General features: G+C 46.3%; 1 protein-coding gene across 1 annotated transcript in view; it reads right to left on the reverse strand.

The window, feature by feature from the left end:
• The window catches only part of LOC139391626 (CUB and Sushi multiple domains 2), a 772,990-nt gene that overhangs the window by 556,295 nt on the left and 189,777 nt on the right, over positions 1 to 26,918 (reverse strand). The window contains exon 4 of the mRNA XM_071139005.1: positions 3,197 to 3,391. Coding sequence (XP_070995106.1) covers positions 3,197 to 3,391 — 195 coding nt within the window. The remainder of the gene's footprint in view (positions 1 to 3,196; positions 3,392 to 26,918) is intronic.

The raw sequence follows: 26,918 nt of genomic DNA on the forward strand, positions 1-26,918 counted from the left end.
TGGTCACAGATTACTCTGTCACAGCGCTCTGCTCAGCATGGCACAAACTACAGGCACTACACTGAGAGAGACAGAGCTGGTGTGTCTGTGTGTGTGTGTGTGTGTGTGTGTATTGGTATGAGTGTACCAGTGTGTGTGTGTTTGTGTATTGTATGGGTGTACCAGTGTGTGTGTGTGTGTATTGGTATGGGTGTACCGGTGTTTGTGTGTATTGGTATGGGTGTACCAGTGTGTGTGTGTGTGTATTGGTATGGGTGTACCGGTGTTTGTGTGTATTGGTATGGGTGTACCGGTGTGTGTGTGTGTGTGTGTGTATTGGTATGGGTGTACCGGTGTGTGTGTGTGTGTGTGTGTGTGTGTGTGTGTGTGTGTATTGGTATGGGTGTACCGGTGTGTGTGTGTGTGTGTGTGTGTGTGTATTGGTATGGGTGTACCGGTGTGTGTGTGTGTGTGTGTGTGTGTGTGTATTGGTATGGGTGTACCGGTGTGTGTGTGTGTGCGTGTGTGTATTGGTATGGGTGTAATCAAAATCAACCAGTAAGTACAGATAGTAACGTTAGTATAAAGGAGAACGACCGCCTTACGGTGAGGATTGCTACAAGCCCAGCTTCAGACGCAATCGTTAGGAAAGGGTAATTTCAGGAAAGTGTAAGGTATAAGTCCCCGTAGCCTGCCAACTTTCTCATGGCTTCTGGAGGGAAATGCTGTAAACCGCTGTAAACCGCTGTAAACCACTGTAAACCGCTGTAACCGCTGTAAACCGCTGTAAACCGCTGTAAACCGCTGTAAACCGCTGTAAACCGCTGTAACCCGCAACCGGTTTTGCTCAATCAGCTGAAAGAAACGTTCAACCGGTTTTCCCCATTAAGCAACGAGTCAGAGGCCGAGCCTTCTCTGGTCTCTACTCCTCCCGTTACGGGGTCTGAGACGCCAAAGCTTCCCACCATTAGCTCTGACAAATTGAAAACTAGTCATTGGCGACTCCATTACCCGCAGTATTAGACTTAAAACGAATCATCCAGCGATCATACACTGTTTACCGGGGGGCAGGGCTACCGACGTTAAGGCTAATCTGAAGATGGTGCTGGCTAAAGCTAAAACTGGCGAGTGTAGAGAGTATAGAGATATTGTTATCCACGTCGGCACCAACGATGTTCGGATGAAACAGTCAGAGATCACCAAGCGCAACATAGCTTCTGCGTGTAAATCAGCTAGAAAGATGTGTCGGCATCGAGTAATTGTCTCTGGCCCCCTCCCAGTTAGGGGGAGTGATGAGCTCGACAGCAGAGTCTCACAACTCAATCGCTGGTTGAAAACTGTTTTCTGCCCCTCCCAAAAGATAGAACTTGTAGATAATTGGCCCTCTTTCTGGGACTCACCCACAAACAGGACCAAGCCTGACCTGCTGAGGAGTGACGGACTCCATCCTAGCTGGAGGGGTGCTCTCATCTTATCTACCAACATAGACAGGGCTCTAACTCCTCTAGCGCCACAATGAAATAGGGTGCGGGCCAGGCAGCAGGCTGTTAGCCAGCCTGCCAGCATAGTGGAGTCTTCCACTAGCACAGTCAGTGTAGTCAGCTCAGGTATCCCCATTGAGACCGTGTCTGTGCCATGACCTAGGTTGGGCAAAACTAAACATGGCGGTGTTCACCTTAGCAACCTCACTAGAATAAAGACCTCCTCCCTTCCTGCAATTATTGAAAGAGATCGTGAGAGACGCAAACTCGGTCTCAACCTTTAAGTCTTTACTGAAGACTCATCTCTTCAGTGGGTAATATGATTGAGTGTAGTCTGGCCCAGGAGTGGGAAGGTGAACAGAAAGGCTCTGGAGCAACGAACCGCCCTTGCTGTCTCTGCCTGGCCGGTTCCCCTCTCTCCACTGGGATTCTCTGCCTCTAACCCTATTACAGGGGCTGAGTCACTGGCTTACTGGTGCTCTTTCATGCCGTCCCTAGGAGGGGTGCGTCACTTGAGTGGGTTGAGTCACTGATGTGATCTTCCTGTCTGGTTTGGCGCCCCCCCCTTGGGTTGTGCCGTGGCGGAGATCTTTGTGGGCTATAATCGGCCTTGTCTCAGGATGGTAAGTTGGTGTGATGACTGTGCTTTGGCAAAGTGTGTGGGGTTATATCCTTCCTGTTTGGCCCTGTCCGGGGGTGTCCTCGGATGGGGCCACAGTGTCTCCTGACCCCTCCTGTCTCAGCCTCCAGTATTTATGCTGCAGTAGTTTATGTGTCGGGGGGCTAGGGTCAGTCTGTTATATCTGGAGTACTTCTCCTGTCTTATCCGGTGTCCTGTGTGAATTTAAGTATGCTCTCTCTAATTCTCTCTTTCTCTCTTTCTCTCTCTCAGAGGACCTGAGCCCTAGGACCATGCCTCAGGACTACCTGACATGATGACTCCTTGCTGTCCCCAGTCCACCTGGCTGTGCTGCTGCTCCAGTTCCAACTGTTCTGCCTGCGGCTATGGAACCCTGACCTGTTCACCGGACGTGCTATCTGTCCCAGACCTGCTGTTTTCAACTCTCTAGAGACACCAGGAGCGGTAGAGATACTCTCAATGATCAGCTGTGAAAAGCCAACTGACATTTACTCCTGAGGTGCTGACCTGTTGCACCCTCGACAACCACTGTGATTATTATTATTTGACCCTGCTGGTCATTTTATGAACATTTGAACATCTTGGCCATGTTCTGTTATAATCTCCACCCGGCACAGCCAGAATGTATATCAGTGTGTGTTTGTGTACCGGTGTGTGTGTGTGTGTATCAGTGTGTGTGTATCAGTGTGTGTGTACCGGTGTGTGTTTGTGTACTGGTGTGTGTGTGTGTGTACCGTTGTGTGTGTATCAGTGTGTGTGTGTGTGTGTGTGTGTGTGTGTATCAGTGTGTGTGTGTGTGTATCAGTGTGTGTGTGTGTGTGTCAGTGTGTGCGTGTGTGTATCAGTGTGTGTGTATCAGTATGTGTGTACCGGTGTGTGTGTTTGTGTGTGCGTGTGTCTGTATATCGGTGTGTGTATATATGTGTGTGTGTATACATGTGTGTGTGTATCAGTGTGTGTGTATATGTGTGTGTGTGTAGGCAGCCTACCTCTGCAGTAGGGCAGGGGGAAGTCCCATGCTGCGGTCCCAGAAGACGTAGCCAGACAGGACAACGCGGTGTGTGTGTATCGGTGTGTGTGTGTGTAGGTAGCCTACCTCTGCAGTAGGGCAGGGGGAAGTCCCATGCTGCGGTCCCAGCAGACGTAGCCAGACAGGACAGCGCGGTGTGACCCTCCAACACGTAGCCGGGGCTGCAGCTGTACCTGATCTTCTCTCCAATGTTAAAGGTTGAGCCCTGTTGAAGACCGTTGACCAGCTGGCCTGGGTTACCACAGGTATAACTGGGTAGAGCTGGGAGGAGAGAGAGAGAGAGAGAGAGAGGGTTACCACAGGTATAACTAGGTAGAGCTGGGAGGAGAGAGAGAGAGAGAGGTTACCACAGGTATAAATGGGTAGAGAGAGAGAGAGAGAGAGAGAGAGAGAGAGAGAGAGAGAGAGAGAGAGAGAGAGAGAGAGAGAGAGAGAGAGAAAGAGGGGCTTCGGGGGTTAAGGTACGTGTAGGTAAGGGTTAAGGATTGGGACAGATTGAAACAAAAATAACAAATAAACCATTTTTTATCGCTCCATTCAAATATGCAAACATTGGCACAAAGATGTTAACTCCCATCACCATCTACACCACCCTGATAATGGTTACTCCCATCACCATCTACACCACCCTGATGATGGCTACTCCCATCACCATCTACACCACCCTGATGATGGTTACTCCCATCACCATCTACACCACCCTGATGATGGCTACTCCCATCACCATCTACACCACCCTGATGAGGGTTACTCCCATCACCATCTACACCACCCTGATGATGGCTACTCCCATCACCATCTACACCACCCTGATGATGGTTACTCCCATCACCATCTACACCACCCTGATGATGTTTACTCCCATCACCATCTACATCACCCTGATGATGGTTACTCCCATCACCATCTACACCACCCTGATGATGTTTACTCCCATCACCATCTACACCACCCTGATGATGGTTACTCTCATCACAATCTACACCACCCTGATGATGGTTACTCCCATCACCATCTACACCACCCTCATGATGTTTACTCCCATCACCATCTACACCACCCTGATGAGGGTTACTCCCATCTAAACCACCCTGATGATGGTTACTCCCATCACCATCTACACCACCCTGATGATGGCTACTCCCATCTACACCAGCCTGATGATGGTTAGTCCCATCTACACCACCCTGATGATGGTTACTCCCATCACCATCTACACCACCCTGATGATGGTTACTCCCATCACCATCTACACCACCCTGATGATGGTTACTCCCATCACCATCTACACCACCCTGATGATGGTTACTCCCATCACCATCTACACCACCATGATGATGTTTACTCCCATCACCATCTACATCACCCTGATGATGTTTACTCCCATCACCATCTACACCACCCTGATGATGGTTACTCCCATCACCATCTACACCACCCTGATGATGGTTACTCCCATCACCATCTACACCACCCTGATGATGGTTACTCCCATCACCATCTACACCACCCTGATGATGTTAACTCCCATCACCACCTACACCAACCTGATGATGGTTACTCCCATCTACACCACCATGATGATGTTTACTCCCATCACCATCTACATCACCCTGATGATGGTTACTCCCATCACCATCTACACCACCCTGATGATGTTTACTCCCATCACCATCTACACCACCCTGATGATGGTTACTCTCATCACCATCTACACCACCCTGATGATGGTTACTCCCATCACCATCTACACCACCCTCATGATGGTTACTCCCATCACCATCTACACCACCCTGATGATGGTTACTCCCATCACCATCTACACCACCATGATGATGTTTACTCCCATCACCATCTACATCACCCTGATGATGGTTACTCCCATCACCATCTACACCACCCTGATGATGTTTACTCCCATCACCATCTACACCACCCTGATGATGGTTACTCCCATCACCATCTACACCACCCTGATGATGGTTACTCCCATCACCATCTACAACACCCTGATGATGGTTACTCCCATCACCATCTACACCACCATGATGATGTTTACTCCCATCACCATCTACACCACCCTGATGATGGTTACTCCCATCACCATCTACACCACCCTGATGATGGCTACTCCCATCACCATCTACACCACCCTGATGATGTTTACTCCCATCACCATCTACACCACCATGATGATGTTTTCTCCCATCACCATCTACATCACCCTGATGATGGTTACTCCCATCACCATCTACACCACCCTGATGATGTTTACTCCCATCACCATCTACACCACCCTGATGATGGTTACTCCCATCACCATCTACACCACCCTGATTATGGCTACTCCCATCTACACCAGCCTGATGATGGTTACTCCCATCAGCATCTACACCACCCTGATGATGGCTACTCCCATCTACACCACCCTGATGATGGTTAGTCCCATCTACACCACCCTGATGATGGTTACTCCCATCACCATCTACACCACCCTGATGATGGTTACTCCCATCACCATCTACACCACCCTGATGATGGTTACTCCCATCACCATATACACCACCCTGATGATGGTTACTCCCATCTACACCACCCTGATGATGGTTACTCCAATCACCATCTACACCACCCTGATGATGGCTACTCCCATCACCATCTACACCCTCCTGATGATGGTTACTCCCATCTACACCACCCTGATGATGGTTACTCCCATCACCATCTACACCCTCCTGATGATGGTTACTCCCATCTACACCACCCTGATGATGGTTACTCCAATCACCATCTACACCACCCTGATGATGGCTACTCCCACCTACACCAGCCTGATGATGGTTACTCCCATCAGCATCTACACCACCCTGATGATGGCTACTCCCATCTACACCACCCTGATGATGGTTACTCCCATCACCATCTACAACACCCTGATGATGGTTACTCCCATCACCATCTACACCACCATGATGATGTTTACTCCCATCACCATCTACACCACCCTGATGATGGTTACTCCCATCACCATCTACACCACCCTGATGATGGCTACTCCCATCACCATCTACACCACCCTGATGATGTTTACTCCCATCACCATCTACACCACCATGATGATGTTTTCTCCCATCACCATCTACATCACCCTGATGATGGTTACTCCCATCACCATCTACACCACCCTGATGATGTTTACTCCCATCACCATCTACACCACCCTGATGATGGTTACTCCCATCACCATCTACACCACCCTGATTATGGCTACTCCCATCTACACCAGCCTGATGATGGTTACTCCCATCAGCATCTACACCACCCTGATGATGGCTACTCCCATCTACACCACCCTGATGATGGTTAGTCCCATCTACACCACCCTGATGATGGTTACTCCCATCACCATCTACACCACCCTGATGATGGTTACTCCCATCACCATCTACACCACCCTGATGATGGTTACTCCCATCACCATATACACCACCCTGATGATGGTTACTCCCATCTACACCACCCTGATGATGGCTACTCCCATCACCATCTACACCCTCCTGATGATGGTTACTCCCATCTACACCACCCTGATGATGGTTACTCCCATCACCATCTACACCCTCCTGATGATGGTTACTCCCATCTACACCACCCTGATGATGGTTACTCCAATCACCATCTACACCACCCTGATGATGGCTACTCCCACCTACACCAGCCTGATGATGGTTACTCCCATCAGCATCTACACCACCCTGATGATGGCTACTCCCATCTACACCACCCTGATGATGGCTACTCCCATCTACACCACCCTGATGATGGCTACTCCCATCTACACCACCCTGATGATGGCTACTCCCATCACCATCTACACCACCCTGATGATGGTTACTCCCATCACCATATACACCACCCTGATGATGGTTACTCCCATCACCATCTACACCACCATGATGATGTTTACTCCCATCACCATCTACATCACCCTGATGATGGTTACTCCCATCACCATCTACACCACCCTGATGATGTTTACTCCCATCACCATCTACACCACCCTGATGATGGTTACTCTCATCACCATCTACACCACCCTGATGATGGTTACTCCCATCACCATCTACACCACCCTGATGAGGGTTACTCCCATCTACACCACCCTGATGATGGTTACTCCCATCACCATCTACACCACCCTGATTATGGCTACTCCCATCTACACCAGCCTGATGATGGTTACTCCCATCAGCATCTACACCACCCTGATGATGGCTACTCCCATCTACACCACCCTGATGATGGTTAGTCCCATCTACACCACCCTGATGATGGTTACTCCCATCACCATCTACACCACCCTGATGATGGTTACTCCCATCACCATCTACACCACCCTGATGATGGTTACTCCCATCACCATCTATACGCTCCTGATGATGGTTACTCCCATCACCATCTACACCCTCCTGATGATGGTTACTCCCATCTACACCACCCTGATGATGGTTACTCCAATCACCATCTACACCACCCTGATGATGGCTACTCCCACCTACACCAGCCTGATGATGGTTACTCCCATCAGCATCTACACCACCCTGATGATGGCTACTCCCATCTACACCACCCTGATGATGGCTACTCCCATCTACACCACCCTGATGATGGCTACTCCCATCTACACCACCCTGATGATGGCTACTCCCATCACTATCTACACCCTCCTGATGATGGTTACTCCCATCTACACCACCCTGATGATGGTTACTCCCATCACCATCTACACCACCCTGATGATGGTTACTCCCATCACCATCTACACCACCCTGATGATGGTTACTCTCATCACCATCCCCGTCCACAACACACTGGGGATGGTTTACACGCTGTCATGACATTGGCCTGTTGTTGAGGTTTATGACCCCCATAAATACATTTCACCCGTTCCTCTCTCTACTCTACAGATGTGACTCTTGGAAATCCCTTTTTTTAACATAGAGAGAGTCTATTGACATCAAAAGGGTGGGGAACGGAAGCATATTTCGGTATTCCAACCAGTTGAAAATGTGTTGGTACTTAACACGCCCTTCTCACCCTACTGCATAAACCTGCATTTCATAAAACCCTTTACGAAAATGTACCATTTGTGTTCCCGAGGACGTGAGGACGACGGTCCATAAGTTAAATATCAAACTACAGAGCTAAGCCAACTTCAGCGTGAGCTTAAAGTATGGCAACTTGGTATGAACTTTGAACTCTTATTCACTAAAGAAGTGATACCTCCTAGCCGTTGAGTGAGCAGCAGCAGCAGCTGTAAACGTGGGCTAGGAAAGGACGGACAAAGTATCTCATCTACCAAACAAACGACGGTACTACAACGCCTCCGTTCTACCAGACATTCTTCAGAGGACAGGAAGATCTCTGCTGGGCAACACGGTCTTCCCATCTACGACCAACCTATTGAAGCACAGCTCAGAGCAAATATTTGTTGCATTTTCCACGACAACGCTATCACCCGACGTACTCAGACATGGATGGACGTCAAATGCCTGAACCAGGGAGTTGTTGTTGTGGGGAGTTAAGCTCCTTGATTCAAGGAATCAACGGTAGCCAATGGCATCTAGGACTTAATATCAGCAACCCTTACTTATCAGCAGATGTTTCCCATCGGTCCCGAAACTGATAACACTCTGGTTTCTTCCTCTCTAACTGATAGGTTACCCTACTAGAGTCTGCCTCTCTAACTGCTAGGCTACCCCCCTGGTTTCTGCCTCTCTAACTGCTAGGCTACCCCCCTGGTTTCTGCCTCTCTAACTGCTAGGCTACCCCCCTGGTTTCTGCCTCTCTAACTGCTAGGCTACCCCCCTGGTTTCTGCCTCTCTAACTGCTAGGCTACCCACCTGGTTTCTGCCTCTCTAACTGCTAGGCTACCCCCCTGGTTTCTGCCTCTCTAACTGCTAGGCTACCCCCCTGGTTTCTGCCTCTCTAACTGCTAGGCTACCTCCCTGGTTTCTGCCTCTCTAACTGCTAGGCTACCCCCCCTGGTTTCTGCCTCTCTAACTGCTAGGCTACCCCCCCTGGTTTCTGACTCTCTAACTGCTAGGCTACCCCCCCTGGTTTCTGCCTCTCTAACTGCTAGGCTACCCCCCTTGGTTTCTGCCTCTCTAACTGCTGTTTCGACACCAAACATGCCGATGTTTTATCTGACTAAAACGTTACATTTTGGTCTCATCTGACCAGAGCACCTTCTTCCAGTCATAATTTAAATCACGTTTGGCAAACTCCCAGCGCTTGCGTCTGTGTCTTGGGGGTCATTCAGGGCTTTCTGGTCCTGGTGACCCCAAGACGCCACCAAGGCCTGCAATTCTTTCACAGTGATTCTTGGGGATTTTGTTGCCTCTCTCGCCATCCTCCTCCCTCTCCTGGGGGGCAAAATGCATTTGCGTCCTCAACCTGTGACGTTTTCAACTGTTCTATATCTTTTGAATGTTTTAATAATTGTCCTGACAGTGCTCAGTGGTATATTCAATCGTTTGTGGATCTTCTTGTAGCCGTTACCAGATTTATGAAGGTCTACGACCATCTGTCTCTTTTCAAATGCCAGTTCTTTTCCTCATGGATGACAAAGGGATATTGCATGCCTCTACCCTAGTGAAACAGGAAGTAGTAGTTCCTATTACATGCATGTTACCTCATTGTTATACCCTAGTGAAACAGGAAGTTATATAATGGCTCAATATAGTTCCTTAACAATAGGATAAACTTAAATAAGTGGAATTGAATTTATGAAGTATTGTTTGTGCATTGCCTGTCAGGGGTGGCAGTAATTTTGGAGTCCACTGTAAGGTCTGGATATCCCCTTTAGTGCTGAAACAATACAGGATGGTCTCTCATCCCTCTCATCCCTCTCACCTCTCTCATCCCTCTCATCCCTCTCACCTCTCTCATCCCTCTCACCTCTCTCACCTCTCTCATCCCTCTCACCTCTCTCATCCCTCTCATCCCTATCACCTCTCTCATCCCTCACATCCCTCTCAACTCTCTCATCCCTCTCACCTCTCTCACCTCTCTCATCCCTCTCACCTCTCTCATCCCTCTCATCCCTATCACCTCTCTCATCCCTCTCACCTCTCTCATCCCTCTCACCTCTCTCATCCCTCTCATCCCTCTCACTTCTCTCATCCCTCTCATCCCTCTCACTTCTCTCATCCCTCTCACCTCTCTCATCTCTCTTATCCCTCTCACCTCTCTCATCCCTATCACCCCTCTCACCTCTCTCATCCCTCTCACCTCTCTCATCCCTCTCACCTCTCTCATCCCTCTCACCCCTCTCACCTCTCTCATCCCTCTCATCCCTCTCACTTCTCTCATCCCTCTCACCTTTCTCATCCCTCTCACCTCTCATCAGTAGATTTTAAAATGGTAACCAATTATTTAACAATGTCATGAGGAAACAGGATACTTAACAGTGTTACGCGATGATATCAGTGTGTGTATGGACACACTGGGCAGATAGTGAGGAGAGAGACAGATGATATCAGTGTGTGTATGGACACACTGGGCAGATAGTGAGGAGAGAGACAGATGATATCAGTGTGTGTATGGACACACTGGGCAGATAGTGAGGAGAGAGACAGATGATATCACTGTGGACAAAGAGACAGACGATGTGTATCTCTCCCTCTCTTCAGCACTCATCCTCTTCATAACACATCAGACAGTAAACACCAGGTCAACAGACAGCCTGGACCCAGAGAGGACCTGATGTTCTGTAGCAGATACTGTATATGGACACACACACACACACAGAGCATATTCTGACTCAAATGGCTGTCAGACCCCCCCTGATCCTCCTCCCCCTGCTCTTCCTCCCCCTGCTCTTCCTTCCCCTCCTCCTTCTCCCCCCCTGCCCTTCCTTCCCCTGCTCCTCCTCCCCCTGCTCCTTCTCCCCCCCTGCTCTTCCTTCCCCTGCTCCTCCTCTCCCTGCTCCTTCTCCCCCCCTGCTCTTCCTTCCCCTGCTCCTCCTCCCCCTGCTCCTCCTCCCCCTGCTCTTCCTCCCCCCTGCTCTTCCTCCCCCCTGCTCTTCCTCCCACCCTACTCTTCCTCCCCCTGCTCTTCCTCCCCCCTTCTCCTCCTCTTCCTGCTCCTCCTCTTCCTGCTCCTCCTCTCCCCCTGCTCTTCCTCCCCCTGCTCCTCCTCCCCTTGCTCTTCCTCCCCCTGCTCCTCCACCCCTGCTCCTCCTCCCCCTGCTCCTCCTCCCCCTGCTCCTCCTCCTCCTGCTCCCCCTCCCCCTGCCATGAGTTATGTTATACTCACAGACATCATTCAAACAGTTTTAGAAACTTCAGAGTGTTTTCTATCCAATATTAATAATAGTATGCATATATTAGCAACTGGGACTGAGTAGCAGGCCATTTACTTTCATCCAAGCTACTCAATACTGCCCCCAGCCATAAGAAGTTTTAACAGACAGACAGACAGACAGACAGACAGAGACAGACAGACAGACAGACAGACAGACAGACAGACAGACAGACCCAAACTTATGGAAAGCTTTGACTATGTACAGACTCAGTGAGCATAGCCTTGCTATTGAGAAAGGCCGCCGTAGGCAGACATGGCTCTCAAGATAAGACAGGCTATGTGCACACTGCCCACAAAATTAGGTGGAAGCTGAGCCGCACTTCCTAACCTTTTGCCAACTTTGTCCTCTCTTGCCCTCTCTCTCACCCCTCTCTCTCACCCTTCTCTCTCACCCCTTTCTCTCAACCTTCGTTCTTATCCCTCTCTCTCATCCCTCTCTCTCATCCCTCTCTCTCATCTTTCTCTCTCATCTCTCTCTCATCCCTCTCTCTCATCCCTCTCTCATCGCTCTCTCTCTTCCCTCTCTCTCATCCCTCTCTCATCCCTCTCTAAATGCTCTCTCATCCCTCTCTTATCCCTCTCTCTCATCCCTTCTCTCTCATCCCTCTCTTATCCCTCTCTCTCATCCCTCTCTCTCATCCCTCTCTCATCGCTCTATCATCCCTCTCTCTCATCCCTCTCTAAATGCTCTCTCATCCCTCTCTCATCGCTCTCTCATCCCTCTCTAAATGCTCTCTCATCCCTCTCTTATCCCTCTCTCTCATCCCTTCTCTCTCATCCCTCTCTTATCCCTCTCTCTCATTCCTCTCTCATCCCTCTCTAAATGCTCTCTCATCACTCTCTCATCCCTCTCTCTCATCGCTCTCTCATTGCTCTCTCATCCCTCTCTCTCATCGCTCTCTCATCCCTCTCTCATCCCTCTCTCATCGCTCTCTCTGTCTTTTTTGCCATTGGTGCATTTGGAAGTGACATTGTGAAATCGATTCTAGCACACAAGCGAATTACCTAAATAAGCACTTTCTGCTTTGTCAAGCAGCAATTGAATAAATGTCCCCTGCACTGTTCGGCATGCATCCACAGGACAATGGCTGGCAAGTCTCATCACTTCTGATTAGAGAGGCTGAGAAATGCTGAAATAAACTCCCTCTCCTTCTCTCAATGCTGGAGGTGAGAATAGCAGAAAAAAAGAACAGAGACAACCATTGTTTGTATGTGTGTATATGTTTGTCTGTGTGTGTGTGTGCTGTAACTACATCCCTCACCTACAGTCTGTCACCTACACCATACGTATATCCCTCTCAAAACTAACACTGCCTTATCCACAGGGGGAGTAATACCTCTCTCAATTTACATTTTAATCCAAGGGGATTTATTTGCATGGGAAACATATGTTTACATTGCCAAAGCAAGTGAACTAGATACTAAACCAAATTTAAGAAATTCAACATTTAAAATTAATAGTAAACATTACACTCTCAAACATTCCAAAATAATAAAGACATTTCAAATGTCATATGTCTATTAATCAACATTGGATTTGTTTTCAAATTATTTGTGGGTCTGTGGAATCTGAGGGAAATATGTGTATCTAACATGGTCAAAAATTTGGCAGGTTAGGAAGTGCAGCTCAGTTTCCACCTCAGTCCACCTCAGTCTTCTCTTGAGAGCCAGGTCTGCCTTCGGTGGCCTTTCTCAAGAGCAAGGCTATGCTCACTGAGTCTGTACATAGTCAAAGATTTCCTTCAATTTGGGTCAGTCACAGTGGTCCACTGAGAAGTCAATTTTACCTTTTAGATTTTCTACTGCCAAGTTTACACCTTCACTATTACAGTGAAACATTTTGTCCAGGAAGTTGTCTAAAAGAGATTGAATGTTGTTGCCTAATTGTTTTTTGGTAGATTTCCACACTACTTTCCTTCCAGCTACAACATTTCTTAATATTATTCAGTTCCTTTGGCTTTGATGCCTCATGATTGAGCTTAGCTCTGTTCAAGTAGACTGTGATTTTGCTGTGATCTGATAGGAGTGGGTCAGTGGGCTGACTGTGAACACTCCAAGAGACTCTGGGTTGAGGTCAGTGATAACCTTTTTGGGATAGGGGGCAGCATTTTCACTTTTGGATGAATAGCGTGCCCAGAGTGAACTGCCTCCTAATCTGTCCCAGATGCTGATATATGCATATTATTATTAGTATTGGATAGAAAACACTCTGACATTCCTAAAATTGTTTGAATGATGTCTGTGAGTATAACAGAACTCATTTGGCAGGTGAAAACCTGAGAAAAATCCAACCAGGAAGTGGGAAATCTGAGGTTTGTAGTTTTTCAAAGCTTGGCCTACTGAATACACAGTGTCTATGGAGTCAAGTTGCACTTCCTAGGGCTTCCACTAGATGTCAACCGTCTTTAGAAACTCATGAGACCTGTTTTAGTCAGTGGTCTGGCAGAGTGCTTGGTCTCATGATGCGCTGTCATGAGAGAGTTAGCTCTCGTTCCAGTGTTTTTCTTCAGACATAGGAATTCCCCGGTTGGAACATTATTGATGATTTATGTAACGGAACTTTTCGAGTTTTGTCTCGACTAAGTGTTCGTGCATCATGAAGCTGGATTACTGGGCTGAACACGTTAACAACAAATGGCTATTTGGACATAAATGATGCATGTTATTGAACTTTATGGAACAAATCAGTCATTTATTGTCGAACTGGGATATTGGGAGTGCATTCTGATGAAGATCATCAAAGGTAAGTGAATATTTATACTGTTGTTTCTTACTTATGTTGACTCCAACATGGCGTATATTTCTCTGGCTGTTTTGGTCTCTGTGCGGCGTTCTCAAATTATGCTTTTTCCGTAAAGTTTTTTTGAAATCTGACGGTTGCATTAACCTCTCTAGGGTAAGTTAAACAAGAAATGCACATGCGCCTGAAAAAACTCTGCGTCACGTTAGGGTCCACTCGTTCAGACTGGTCCTTTATAAGAATACAATCCTGAAACGATTGACATCTAGTGGGAAGCATAGGAACTGCAAATGGAGTCCTAAGTCAATGGATACTGTAATGGCATTGAATAGAAAACTAAAAAAATAAATTAAAAAAAACTACTTCCTGAATGGATTTTTCTCAGGTTTTCGCCTGCTAAATCAGTTCTGTTATACTCACAGACACTATTCTAACAGTGTTGGAAACTTTAGAGTGTTTTCTATCCAAATCTACTAGTTATATGCATATCATGTCTTCTGGGGCCGAGTAGCAGGCCGTTTATTTTGGGCATGCTTTTCATCCAAAATTCCGAATGCTGCCCCCTACCCTAGAGAGGTCAAGGAGAAGTCTATCTTTAATTATGTGAATAACACTTGTATCTTTTATCAATGATTATTATGAGTATTTCTGCAAAATCACCCAATGTTTTTTGAATCAAAACATTACTGCACGTAACGCGTCAATGTAAACTGATATTGTTGGATATAAATATGCGCATTATCGAACAAAACATACATGTATTGTGTAACATGATGTCCTATGAGTGTCATCTGATGAAGATCATCAACGGTTAGTGATTCATTTTATCTCTATTTCTGCTCCTATCTTTTGGCTGGAAAAAATGGTTGTGTGTTTTTTTTTTACTTGGCGGTGATCTAACATATGTTGTGCTTTCGCTGTAAAGCATTTTTGAAATCGGACACCATGGGTAGATGAACAAGATGTTTATCTTTCATTTGCTGTATTGGACTTGTTAATGTCTTACATACCCTGTGCCCGACAGAGCTGTGTGAGTTGTGACGCATTCTTTTTGTAGTTTCTGTTGCCATAGTTGTGTCCAGTGGGGCTCCCGAGTGGCGCAGTGGTCTAAGGCACTACAGACACCCTGGTTCAATTCCAGGCTGTATCGCAACCGGCCGTGATTGGGAGTCCCACAGGTAATGCTGTAACCTCCTGGTAGGTGTTTGTCCCCCTGTCTGCTGAGGGTGTCAGGTTCTTGTCCAGTTCTGTCATTTAGGTTGCCGCAAACTTGTATATGTCCCTGGGCCTGGAAATGATTGATCCCCCCCTTCTAGGATGGCGAAGCTGCCACGGTTAAAGAATGGGGACTCTACAGTGGCCAAAAGTTTTGGGAATGAAACTAATATACATTTTCACAAAGTCTGCTTCTTCAGTGTCTATAGATATTTCTGTCAGATGTTCCTACGGATTACTGAAGTATAATTACAAGCATTTCATAACTGTCAAAGGCTTTTATTGACAATTACATGAAGTTGATGCAGAGTGTCAATATTTGCAGTGTTGACCCTTCTTTTTCAAGACCTCTGCAATCCGCCCTGGCATGCTGTCAATTCACTTCTGGGCCACATCCTGACTGATGGCAGCCCATTCTTGCATAATCAATGCTTGGAGTTTGTCAGAATATGTCGGTTTCTGTTTGTCCACCCGCCTCTTGAGGATTGACCACAAGTTCCCAATGGGATTAAGGTCTGGGGAGTTTCCTGGCCATGGACCCAAAAATATAGATGTTTTGTTTCCTCGAGCCACTTAGTTATCACTTTTGCCTTATGGCAAGGTGCTCCACCATGCTGGAAAAGGCCTTGTTTGTCACCAAACTGTTCCTGGATGGTTGGCAGAAGTTGCTCTTGGAGGATTCTTTATTCATGGCTGTGTTCTTAGGCAACATTGTGAGTGAGCCCACTCCCTTGGCTGAGAAGCAACCACACACATGGACGGTCTCAGGATGTTTTACTGTTGGTATGACACAGGACTGATGGTAGCGCTCGCCTTGTCCTGCCCCGAAACAATCGGAAAGGGGATTCATCAGAGAAAATGACTTTACCCCAGTCCTCAGCAGTCCAATTCCTGTACCTTTTGCAGAATATCAGTCTGTCCCTGATGTTTTTCCTGGAGACAGGGGGCTTCTTTGCTGCCCTTCTTGACACCAGGCCATCCTCCAAAAAGTCTTCGCCTCACTGTGCACCTGCTGCCGTTCCTAGGGAAGTACTGGTGGTGCCCCGATCCCGCAGCTGAATCAACTTTAGGAGATGGTCCTGGCGCTTGCTGAACTTTCTTGGGCGCCCTGAAGACTTCTAAACAACAATTGAACGCTCTCCTTGAAGTTCTCGATGATCCGATAAATGGTTGATTTAGGTGCAATCTTACTGGCAGCAATATCTTTGCCTGTGAAGCCCTTTTTGTGCAAGCAATGATGACGGCATGTGTTTCCTTGCAGGTAACCATGTTTGACAGAGGAAGAACAATGATTCTAAGCACCGCCCTCCTTTTGAAGCTTCCAGTCTGTTATTCGAACTCAATCAGCATGACAGAGTGATCTCCAGCCTTGTCCTCGTCAACAATCGCACCTGTGTTAACGAGAGAATCACTGACATGATGTCAGCTGGTCCTTTTGTGGCAGGGCTGAAATACAGTGGAAATGTTTTTCGGGGGATTAAGTTTAATTGCAATTCATCTGATCACTCTTCATTACACTCTGGAGTATATGCAAATTGCCATCATACAAACTGAGGCAGCAGATTATGTGAAAACTAATTTTTGTGTCTTTGCCAAAACTTTTCGCCACAACTGTAGTGGGGGGGGGGGGTATAGGTAGCATACAGGACTGTAGTGGGGGGGATATAGGTAGCACACAGGACTGTAGTGGGGGGGATATAGGTAGCACACAGGACTGTAGTGGGGGGGATATAGGTAGCACACAGGACTGTAGTGGGGGGGATATAGGTATAGGTAGCACACAGGACTGTAGTGGGGGGGGGGATATAGGTAGCACACAGGAGGAAATTTTTCTCAGGTGAGAAAATTCAAATGATTCATATCTAGCCAGATGTAAAATGTTCCTGTTTTGACTATGTTAATATAGTGGGTTAGGGCTGCTCTATATCAAATTAGCATACCCACTTAGTCCCTTCCCTGTTTCACACTTGGTAGTGTGGTGGATGGGATTACCAGCTCTCCGTAACATAGAGGGCAACCAGTGGGTCCGTCTCCTCTATACCACCCACCTGGTAGTTTGGTGGATGGGACTACCAGCTCTTTGTAACCTAGAGGACAACCAGTGGGTCCATCTCCTCTATACCACCCACCTGGTAGTTTAGTGGATGGGACTACCAGCTCTCTGTAACCTAGAGGACAACCAGTGTGTCTGTCTCCTTTATACCATGTTTCTTGTAGGACGACAATGTCTGTATTTCCAATTTCTTTGATGAAGTCTGGGTTCCTGCTCTTCAGGCCAAAGGCAGTTGACCTCAGACCTTGTATATTCCAGGATGAGATAATAAAAGCTGTGTGTTCCATAGTGTCTAGTGTTGTTTTTGTGTGGTTTAGGCCCTGACCATCACAGTAGGTGTGAGCAGAGCATGTTGAGCATCTGATACATACCTCTTAGGTTACAGGATGGGGTTTGGGTGGGTGTAATAGTGGGGGTTGGGCCTGTTGCTCTGCTGACGTTCTGGGCATATGTCCTGCTGTCATGTTTAAGTCCTTGCTGCAGGGGCAGGGGGCAGGGGGCATGGGGAGGGGGCAGAAGGGGCATAGGTCTGATATGGAGGGGCCCTATATAGGGTGTGGCCAGGGTTTGCTTGGGGTGGTCTTAGCTGGTTGGGGTGTGGCTGATGATGCTGGGGTCTGAGTGTAGGTCCTCTTCGGCGTGGGTTCTCTCGGTGCAGGTCTCGCTGGTCTGGGCGGAGAGTTCGTTACTCATGTCTGAGGTGCTGGGGCTACGGTTGAGGGTGACGTCCTTCAGGGTCCTGGCAAAAGTTGGTATTGCTGCCTTGTAGACGTGGAACTGGTCGTAAAAGCTGTTCAAGTCCAGGGTGGAGTGTCAGGTAGACATTAGGGTCAGGTAGACATTAGGGTCAGGTAGACATTAGGTTTTGAGGCACAGTCTCACGAAATGCTTGCATTCACCCGCTGTATGGTCTTAGGGTGAAAGCATGTCCATGGTAGCAAGGTGGAAATAACCACTTGTGCATTGGGGAAAGTGTTAAGAAGCTTTTTCAATCACTCCTTTTCATGCTGTGGCCACCCTCTCAACACTAACACTGTCTTATCCGCAGGGGATGTAATACCTCCCTCTCAACACCAGCATTTCCTGGGGCTAGACCATTGTACAACAACCACCCTCCCTCCGGCTAATATGCTAATATACCCAGACTTTGTGTCTATGCTAATAAGGTAATTGCTCAGTTGAAAATACAGGAATATCTAGCCCTCAGTGGTCAGAACAAATGCTATAATACAGGAGAGTGTGGAGAAGAGAGAGAGTGGAGAGAGAGGAGAGAGAGGGGAGAGAGGAGAGAGAGAGGGGAGAGAGGAGTGAGAGAGTAGAGAGAGAGGAGCGAGAGAGGGGAGAGAGGAGAGAGAGAGGGGAGAGAGGAGAGAGAGAGCAGAGAGAGAGGAGAGAGTGAGGAGAGAGAGAGTGAGGAGAGATTTCTATCTGACAGCGGAGTGTGGAGAGGAGAGAGAGGAGAGAGGAGAGAGAGATGGGAGATTTCTATCTGACAGGAGAATGTGGAGAAGAGAGAGAGTGGAGAGAGGAGAGAGAGAGGAGAGAGTGAGGAGAGATTTCTATCTGACAGGGCAGTGTGGAGAGGAGAGAGGAGAGAGAGAGGAGAGGGCAGGGAGAGAGGGAATATCATGCTGTTTCACACACACACACACACACACACACACACACACACACACACACACACTTGGACTGTGGTGACAGTGATACAAGATGTTCATTGTTCCATCTGTTCCTAAGCACTTCCCTGTGGAGCTCCAGAGATCCATCCAAAGTCCACCACATACCACAGGCAAGTGTATTGTGGGTAGGGGGGGAGGTGTTAGTTTGTGTCCATTTATGTTACTCCCCTCCAGCAACCTTCCCTCTATCAATTAGACTTTAAACATTACACCCAAACACACAAACACACACACGCACACACACACACACACACACACACACACACACACACACACACACACACACACACACACACACACACACACACACACACACACACACACACACACACACACACACACACACACACACACAATCACCTTTAGCATCCCACCCAAACAAACTCACACACACACTTTAAGCATGCCACTCTCCTCTCCTCTCCTCTCCTCTCCTCTCCTCTCCTCTCCTCTCCTACTCCTCTCCTCTTCTCTGCTCTGCTCTTCTCTTCTCCTCATAGGCAGACTGCTGAGGAAGAAGGACAGAGTGGTGCAGTGTGTATTTATAGCTAGAGATGGAGGTGTAGAAGTGAATAGATTTGATTGTGACGAATGGGTGTGGACGTGTTGAGCAGAGCAGAAAAGGTCTTCCAGAACACCCGATAGCTCCGCCTCTTCCGCCATGGCTTCCTGACTCTTTATATATATAGAGGGATATTGTAAAATGGCACTCTATTTCCCCATAGACCCTGGTAAAAAGCAGTGGACTACGTAAGGAACACTATGCTATTTGGGATACAGTGTACTCTGGCTTCCTTAACGTCCAGATATAGCTGTTAATATAGCTGTTGTATAGCTGTTATATAGCTGTTGCATAGCTGGTGTATAGCTGTTGTATAGCTGTTAATATAGCTGTTATATAGCTGTTATATAGCTGTTAATATAGCTGTTAATATAGCTGTTATATAGCTGTTAATGTAGCTGTTGTATAGCTGTTAATATAGCTGTTATATAGCTGTTAATATAGCTGTTATATAGCTGTTAATATAGCTGTTTTATAGCTGTTAATATAGCTGTTAATATAGCTGCTGTATAGCTGTTAATATAGCTGTTAATATAGCTGTTGTATAGCTGTTAATATAGCTCTTATATAGCTGTTAATATAGCTGTTATATAGCTGTTAATATAGCTGTTATATAGCTGTTAATATAGCTGTTATATAGCTGTTAATATAGCTGTTAATATAGCTGTTAATATATATGTTAATATAGCTGTTATATACTGTTAATATAGCTGTTAATATAGCTGTTATATAGCTGTTATATAGCTGTTAATATAGCTGTTGTATAGCTGATATATACTGTTAATATAGCTGTTGTATAGCTGTTGTAAAGCTGTTAATATAGCTGTTATATAGCTGTTATATAGCTGTTATATAGCTGTTATATAGCTGTTAATATAGCTGTTATATAGCTGTTATATAGCTGTTATATAGCTGTTGTATAGCTGTTATATACTGTTAATATAGCTGTTGTATAGCTGTTGTATAGCTGTTAATATAGCTGTTATATAGCTGTTATATAGCTGTTATATAGCTGTTATATAGCTGTTATATAGCTGTTATATAGCTGTTAATATAGCTGTTAATATAGCTGTTGTATAGCTGTTAATATAGCTGTTAATATAGCTGTTGTATAGCTGTTAATATAGCTGTTATATAGCTGTTAATATAGCTGTTATATAGCTGTTAATATAGCTGTTATATAGCTGTTAATATAGCTGTTTTATAGCTGTTAATATAGCTGTTAATATAGCTGCTGTATAGCTGTTAATATAGCTGTTAATATAGCTGTTGTATAGCTGTTAATATAGCTGTTAATATAGCTGTTAATATAGCTGTTATATAGCTGTTATATAGCTGTTAATATAGCTGTTATATAACTGTTATATAGCTGTTATATAGCTGTTATATAGCTGTTATATAGCTGCTAATATAGCTGTTAATATAGCTGTTATATAGCTGTTATACAGCTGTTATATAGCTGTTATATAGCTGTTATATAGCTGTTAATATAGCTGTTATATAGCTGTTAATATAGCTGTTATATAGCTGTTAATATCATTCAGTAAAAATGTAACTTTGACATGTCAGTATACCAGTTGCTTGTTTTTTTAATTTTACTTTAACTTTATTTAACTAGACAAGTCAGTTAAGAACAAATTCTTATTACAATGACAGCCTACCCCGGCCAAACCCGGGCGACTATGGGCCAATTGTGTGCCGCCCTATTGGACTCCCAATCATGTCCGGTTATGATACAGCCAGGTATCGAACCAGGGTCTGTAGTGATGCCTCTAGCACTGAGATGCAGTGACTTAGACCACTGTGATACAGCCTGGAATTGAACCAGGGTGTGTAGTGATGCCTCTAGCACTGAGTGCCTTAGACAGCTGCGCCACTCAGAAGCCCATCCAAATATTTAGGCTTATTCATTTGGAAAGTAATTGTCTTTTATATGTAGATAGAGGATATTTTAGGAGCTTAATATTTTGAAGTGCGGTGATGAGTTTTTTCTGTTTTGTATAATTATATTTTGTTCAGAACTGCATATTATTGATGGGTCGTGTGGCTGCCTAGAGATCTAAGCTAGCGCTGGACACGAATCAAATTGTTAATGGAACTATTACATGGAATTTATTGCCAAAACGAACCACCCTCAATGTGGAGTGCAATGAGAATATCTCACGTCAGACACACACATCACTGTTGCTTACACACACACACACACACACACACTCCTCCACAGTGAAATAACTGTCCTAATTAGTACTAATGAAAATGGCCTTCTCTTTATCCATCCATCCATCTATTTATCCATCCATCCATTCATCCATCCATCCATCCTTCTCTTTATCCATCCATCCATTCATCCATCCACCCATCCTTCTCTTTATCCATCCATCAATCCATCCTTCTCTTTATCCATCCATCCATCCATTCACCATCCATTCATTCATCCATCCATCCATCCATCCATCCATCCATCCATCCATCCTTCTCTTTATCCATCCATCCATCCATCCATCCGTCCTTCTCTTTATCCATCCATCCATCCATCCATCCATCCATTCATCCATCCATCCATCCATCCATCCATCCATCCATCCATCCATCCATCCATCCTTCTCTTTATCCATCCATCCTTATCTTTTTCCATCCATCCATCATCTCTATCGATCCATCCATCCATCCATCCATCCATCCATCCATCCATCCATCATATCTATCCATCCATCCATCCATCCATCTCTTTCTCACTGCCCCACTTTCTATCTCTTTCTTTAGTTCACTCATGTGGATCTGAGGTTAGTTCTCTCAGTTTCTATTTTCTCTCTCTCCACATGTAACCCCTCCTCCGCTCCCCTCCTTCTTTATGTGGTTATTGATCTGGCTTTGTTTTGCTTGTGGTAACACAGTGTATTCCTAACTCTCTGACAGTGTGTTTAGTTCCTGTGGTATCATAGTGTTCTCTGACAGTGTGTTTAGTTCCTGTGGTATTATAGTGTTCTCTGACAGTGTGTTTAGTTCCTGTGGTATCATAGTGTTCTCTGACAGTGTGTTTAGTTCCTGTGGTAACACAGTGTTCTCTGACAGGGTGTTTAGTTCCTGTGGTATCATAGTGTTCTCTGACAAGGTATTTAGTTCCTGTAGTAACACAGTGTATTCCTAACTCTCTGACAGTGTGTTTAGTTCCTGTGGTAACACAGTGTTCTCTGACAGTGTGTGTAGTTCCTGTGGTATTATAGTGTTCTCTGACAGTGTGTTTAGTTCCTGTGGTATCATAGTGTTCTCTGACAGTGTGTTTAGTTCCTGTGGTAACACTGTGTATTCCTAACTCTCTTGACAGGGTGTTTAAGTTCCAACACTGCTGGCTAAACGGCTGGGAAACAGATCTGCTTTGGAATCAGATCACATTGACAAAGGCCTTAGAGAGTAAGTCAACAACGCTACAGTGCTGGACCACGGTGTGTGAGGATCCCTACACATGCATAATTACCCCCGTGAGAGCTTTATCGTTACCCTGTGTTCTCAGACTGACAGTACTGGCCTGCAATTGGACAGGGCACTTGGTACTTTTATCATTACCCAACCTCTTGGACGGTTTATTTCAGATTTGGCCTTTGACCTTTGATATTTATTTAACCTTTATTTAACCAGGCAAGTCAGTTAAAAACAAATTCTAATTTACAATGACGACCTACCCCCGGGCCAAACCCGGACGACGCTGGGCCAATTGTGCACCGCCCTATGGGACTCCCAATCATGGCCGCTGCACCACTCAGGAAGGGTTTTAGTTTAAGGAGACTAGTGAAAGTAACAAAGTGAATGGTAATTGTCTTTCACATAGCAATCCAATAATGCCATATCTTAGATATTTGAAGGAGTACGACAGAGGAATTGAGCGTTGGGACTGGTATTAAACTAAAGGCTGCTCACTCTTTAAGGTCTGGTCCAATGCTCTCGTGTTTAAGTCATCTGTTGTTTGGGTTAAGAGATAACCTTCCTGTGGAACAATAGATAGCCCGCCAGTACACTCCGAACTCTAAACAGGCTGTGAGAAACACAGTGGGGAAATTAGGGACAGTTTAATAATAACAATAATAATTAGTTTATTTGGTGAAATTAGTTTGTACAGAATTGTATGTCAATACAACAGGTTAAACATATTATAAAAAAATATGATTATAAGAGAGTTGTTAACTTTAGAAGGTGCCCAATACCTCTTTACGGGAAAATATCATAATAAATAATTATATGATATTACCGTATCATCTGATGTGTCTGAAGTATAATTCTGTATAACAGTAGGTTTATTAATAAAACTTCCTGTCCAATATGCAGTAAACTTGATTAATGATTTAAGAACGTAGCACAGTGAAAACTAAGTACATTTTCATGTTCTTTCTTCCAGGACTGGTGGACATTTTTTCTTCTTCTTGGTGTTTATCAATCATTCTGTGTCTCTCACTTTGAAACCCACGGAAGTAGCGAGTAGTGTGGTTCTGGTGCCGGTTTTGATTGACATTTTATAAATCGAGCTGTGGACAGGGTAAATCATAACTACTCAGCGATAGTCCTCGTTCTCCCCGTCTCAAGAAGTGTTTTTCTTCTGCCTGTGTGACTGAGGAAATCTGACTCCACTTGAAGCTGGGATCTCATGATAAATAATTACTGTTGGGTATGTTTATTTAGGGGGAAATCTACATTTAGACATTACATTCAACGGGATTATTAATCTGCAGTTGCTACTGTACATTGATTTTTTTGACATATAAAGTAATGATATATACCCACTGATGCATGAAGCATATACAGTGCCTTCTGAATGTATTCAGAGCCTTTCACATTTACCGCATTTTGTAACATTACAGCCTTATTCTAGAATGGATTAAATTGTTTTTTCCCCTCTCATCAAGATACACACAATACCCAATTTCTCACACCGTACACTCCATCGATGTCACGACTTCAGCCGAAGTCGAAGCCTCACCTTGTTCGGGCGATGTTTGGTGGTCGACGTCACTGGTCTTCTAGCCATTGCCGATCCAGTTTTTTATTTTCCATTTGTTTTGTCTCGTTTTCCCACACACCTGGTTTTCAGTTCCCTCATTATGTTGAGTATTTAACCTTCTGTTGTCCCCATGTCTTTGTGTGGTATTGTTTATTGTGCTTGTGCACATTTTTTTTTCACTGGTGCGCGTCAGGTTATCGTGCCCATACTTTGTATTTCTTATGCCGTTGGTACTAACTATTAAACTGCTCCGGCTATTATCAAGTTCTGCTCTCCAGCGTCTGACTTCTCTGCCACAAGATATACACTCCTTACAAGCGTTGAGAGGTACGGGCGGCCCACCTTGGTGCAGGATGTCACTCGTTATGTCAACTCCTGTTCCGTATGTGCCCAAACCAAGTCTCCCCGGAATGCTCCAGCAGGGACCCGTACCTCAGCGAACCTGATCTCATCTATCCATTGACTTTGTAACCGATCTCCCCTCTGATGGTTTCACCACCATTCTGGATAGATTTTTGAAGTCATGTCATTTGATTCCTCTTCCAGGTCTCCCCACTGCTCTTCAGGTCGCTGAGGCACTCTTCCAGCAGGTCTTCCGGCATTATGGCCTTCAGTAGGACATCGCCGCCGACCGTGGCCCCCAATTCACATCACGAGTTTGGATTCAAGGAGAAGCTTGGAGTCACGGTCAGCCTCACTTCTGGGTACCTGCCTCAGTTCAACGGGCAGATGGAGAGGATGAACCAAGAGCTGGGTAGGAACCCTGAGGAGTCACGGTCTGGACCAGCAGGGTGAGTGGGCAAAGCTCTTTCCATAGTCAGAGTACACCCAGAATTCGCTACGTCACTCCTCGATTGGGTTGATTCCCTTTCAGTGTGTTCTGGTTTTTCAGCCGGCCCTGGCTCCGGGTCAGACCGAGGCTCCTGCGGTTGATGAGTGGTTCCTGCACACAGAAGAAGTGAGGCGAGACGTTCACTTGAGACTCCAGCGTGCCGTCCATTGTCAAAAAGACAATGGACGGACCGCCACAATGGACAGACCGCCACCACAGTGAGACCGTTGTGTTCCACCCTGGGGATCACGTCTGGCTCTCTACCAGGAACCGCCCACTCCGCCTGCCCTGCAAGAAACTGAGACCCCGGTTTGTGAGGCCGTTCAAGGTTCTCTGGAGGGTTAACAAGGTGACGTGTAGGTTACAACTGCCCAGTCACTACCATATCTCACCCTCGTTTCATGTCTCCCTTCTCAGGCCGGTGGTTCCTGGTCCACCAGATGATGCTGTCCCCCACAACACCCCACCACCCCCCCCCCCCCCCCCGGACATCGAGGGCAGTGTATGTCAGATCTCTGCTGGACAGCCTCAAGTCTTCTTGGGTATGACGCTACAAGATTGGCACACCTGTATTTGGGGAGTTTCTCCCATTCTTCTCTGCAGATCCTCTCAAGCTCTGTCAGGATGGATGGGGAGCGTTTCTGCACAGCTATTTCACGTCTCTCCAGAGACGTTCGATCAGGTTCAAGTCCGGGCTCTGGCTGGGCCACTCAAGGACATTCAAAGACTTGTCCAGAAGCCACTCCTGCATGTCTGAGCTGTATGCTTAGGGTTGTTGTCCTGTTTGAAGGTGAACCTTAGCCCCCACTCTAGAGCAGGTTTCCTTCAAGGATCTACCTGTACTTTGCTCCATTCATCTTTGCCTCGATCCTGACTAGTTCCTGCCGCTGAAAAACATCCCCACAGCATGATGCTGCCACCACCATGCTTCACCGTAGGGATAGTGCCAGGTTTCCTCCAGACATGATGCTGCCACCACCATGCTTCACCGTAGGAATGGTGCCAGGTTTCCTCCAGATATGACGCTTGGCATTCAGGCCAAAGAGTTCAATCTTGGTTTCATCAGACCAGATAATCTTGTTTCTCAAGGTCTGAGAGGCTTTAGGTGCCTTTTGGCAAACTCCAAGCGGGCTGTCATGTGCCTTTTACTGGGGAGTGGCTTCCATCTGGCCACTTTACCATAAAGGCCTGGTTTGTGGAGTGCTGCAGAGATGGTTGTCCTTCTGGAAGGTTCTCCCATCTCCACAGAGGAACTCTGGAACTCTGTCAGAGTGACCATTGGTTTCTTGGTCACCTCCCTGACCAAGACCCTACTCCCCCGATTGCTCAGTTTGGCTGGGCGGCCGGCTC

The sequence above is a fragment of the Oncorhynchus clarkii genome, chromosome 32, assembly GCF_045791955.1.
Source record: "Oncorhynchus clarkii lewisi isolate Uvic-CL-2024 chromosome 32, UVic_Ocla_1.0, whole genome shotgun sequence".
Classification (NCBI taxonomy): Eukaryota; Metazoa; Chordata; class Actinopteri; order Salmoniformes; family Salmonidae; genus Oncorhynchus; species Oncorhynchus clarkii.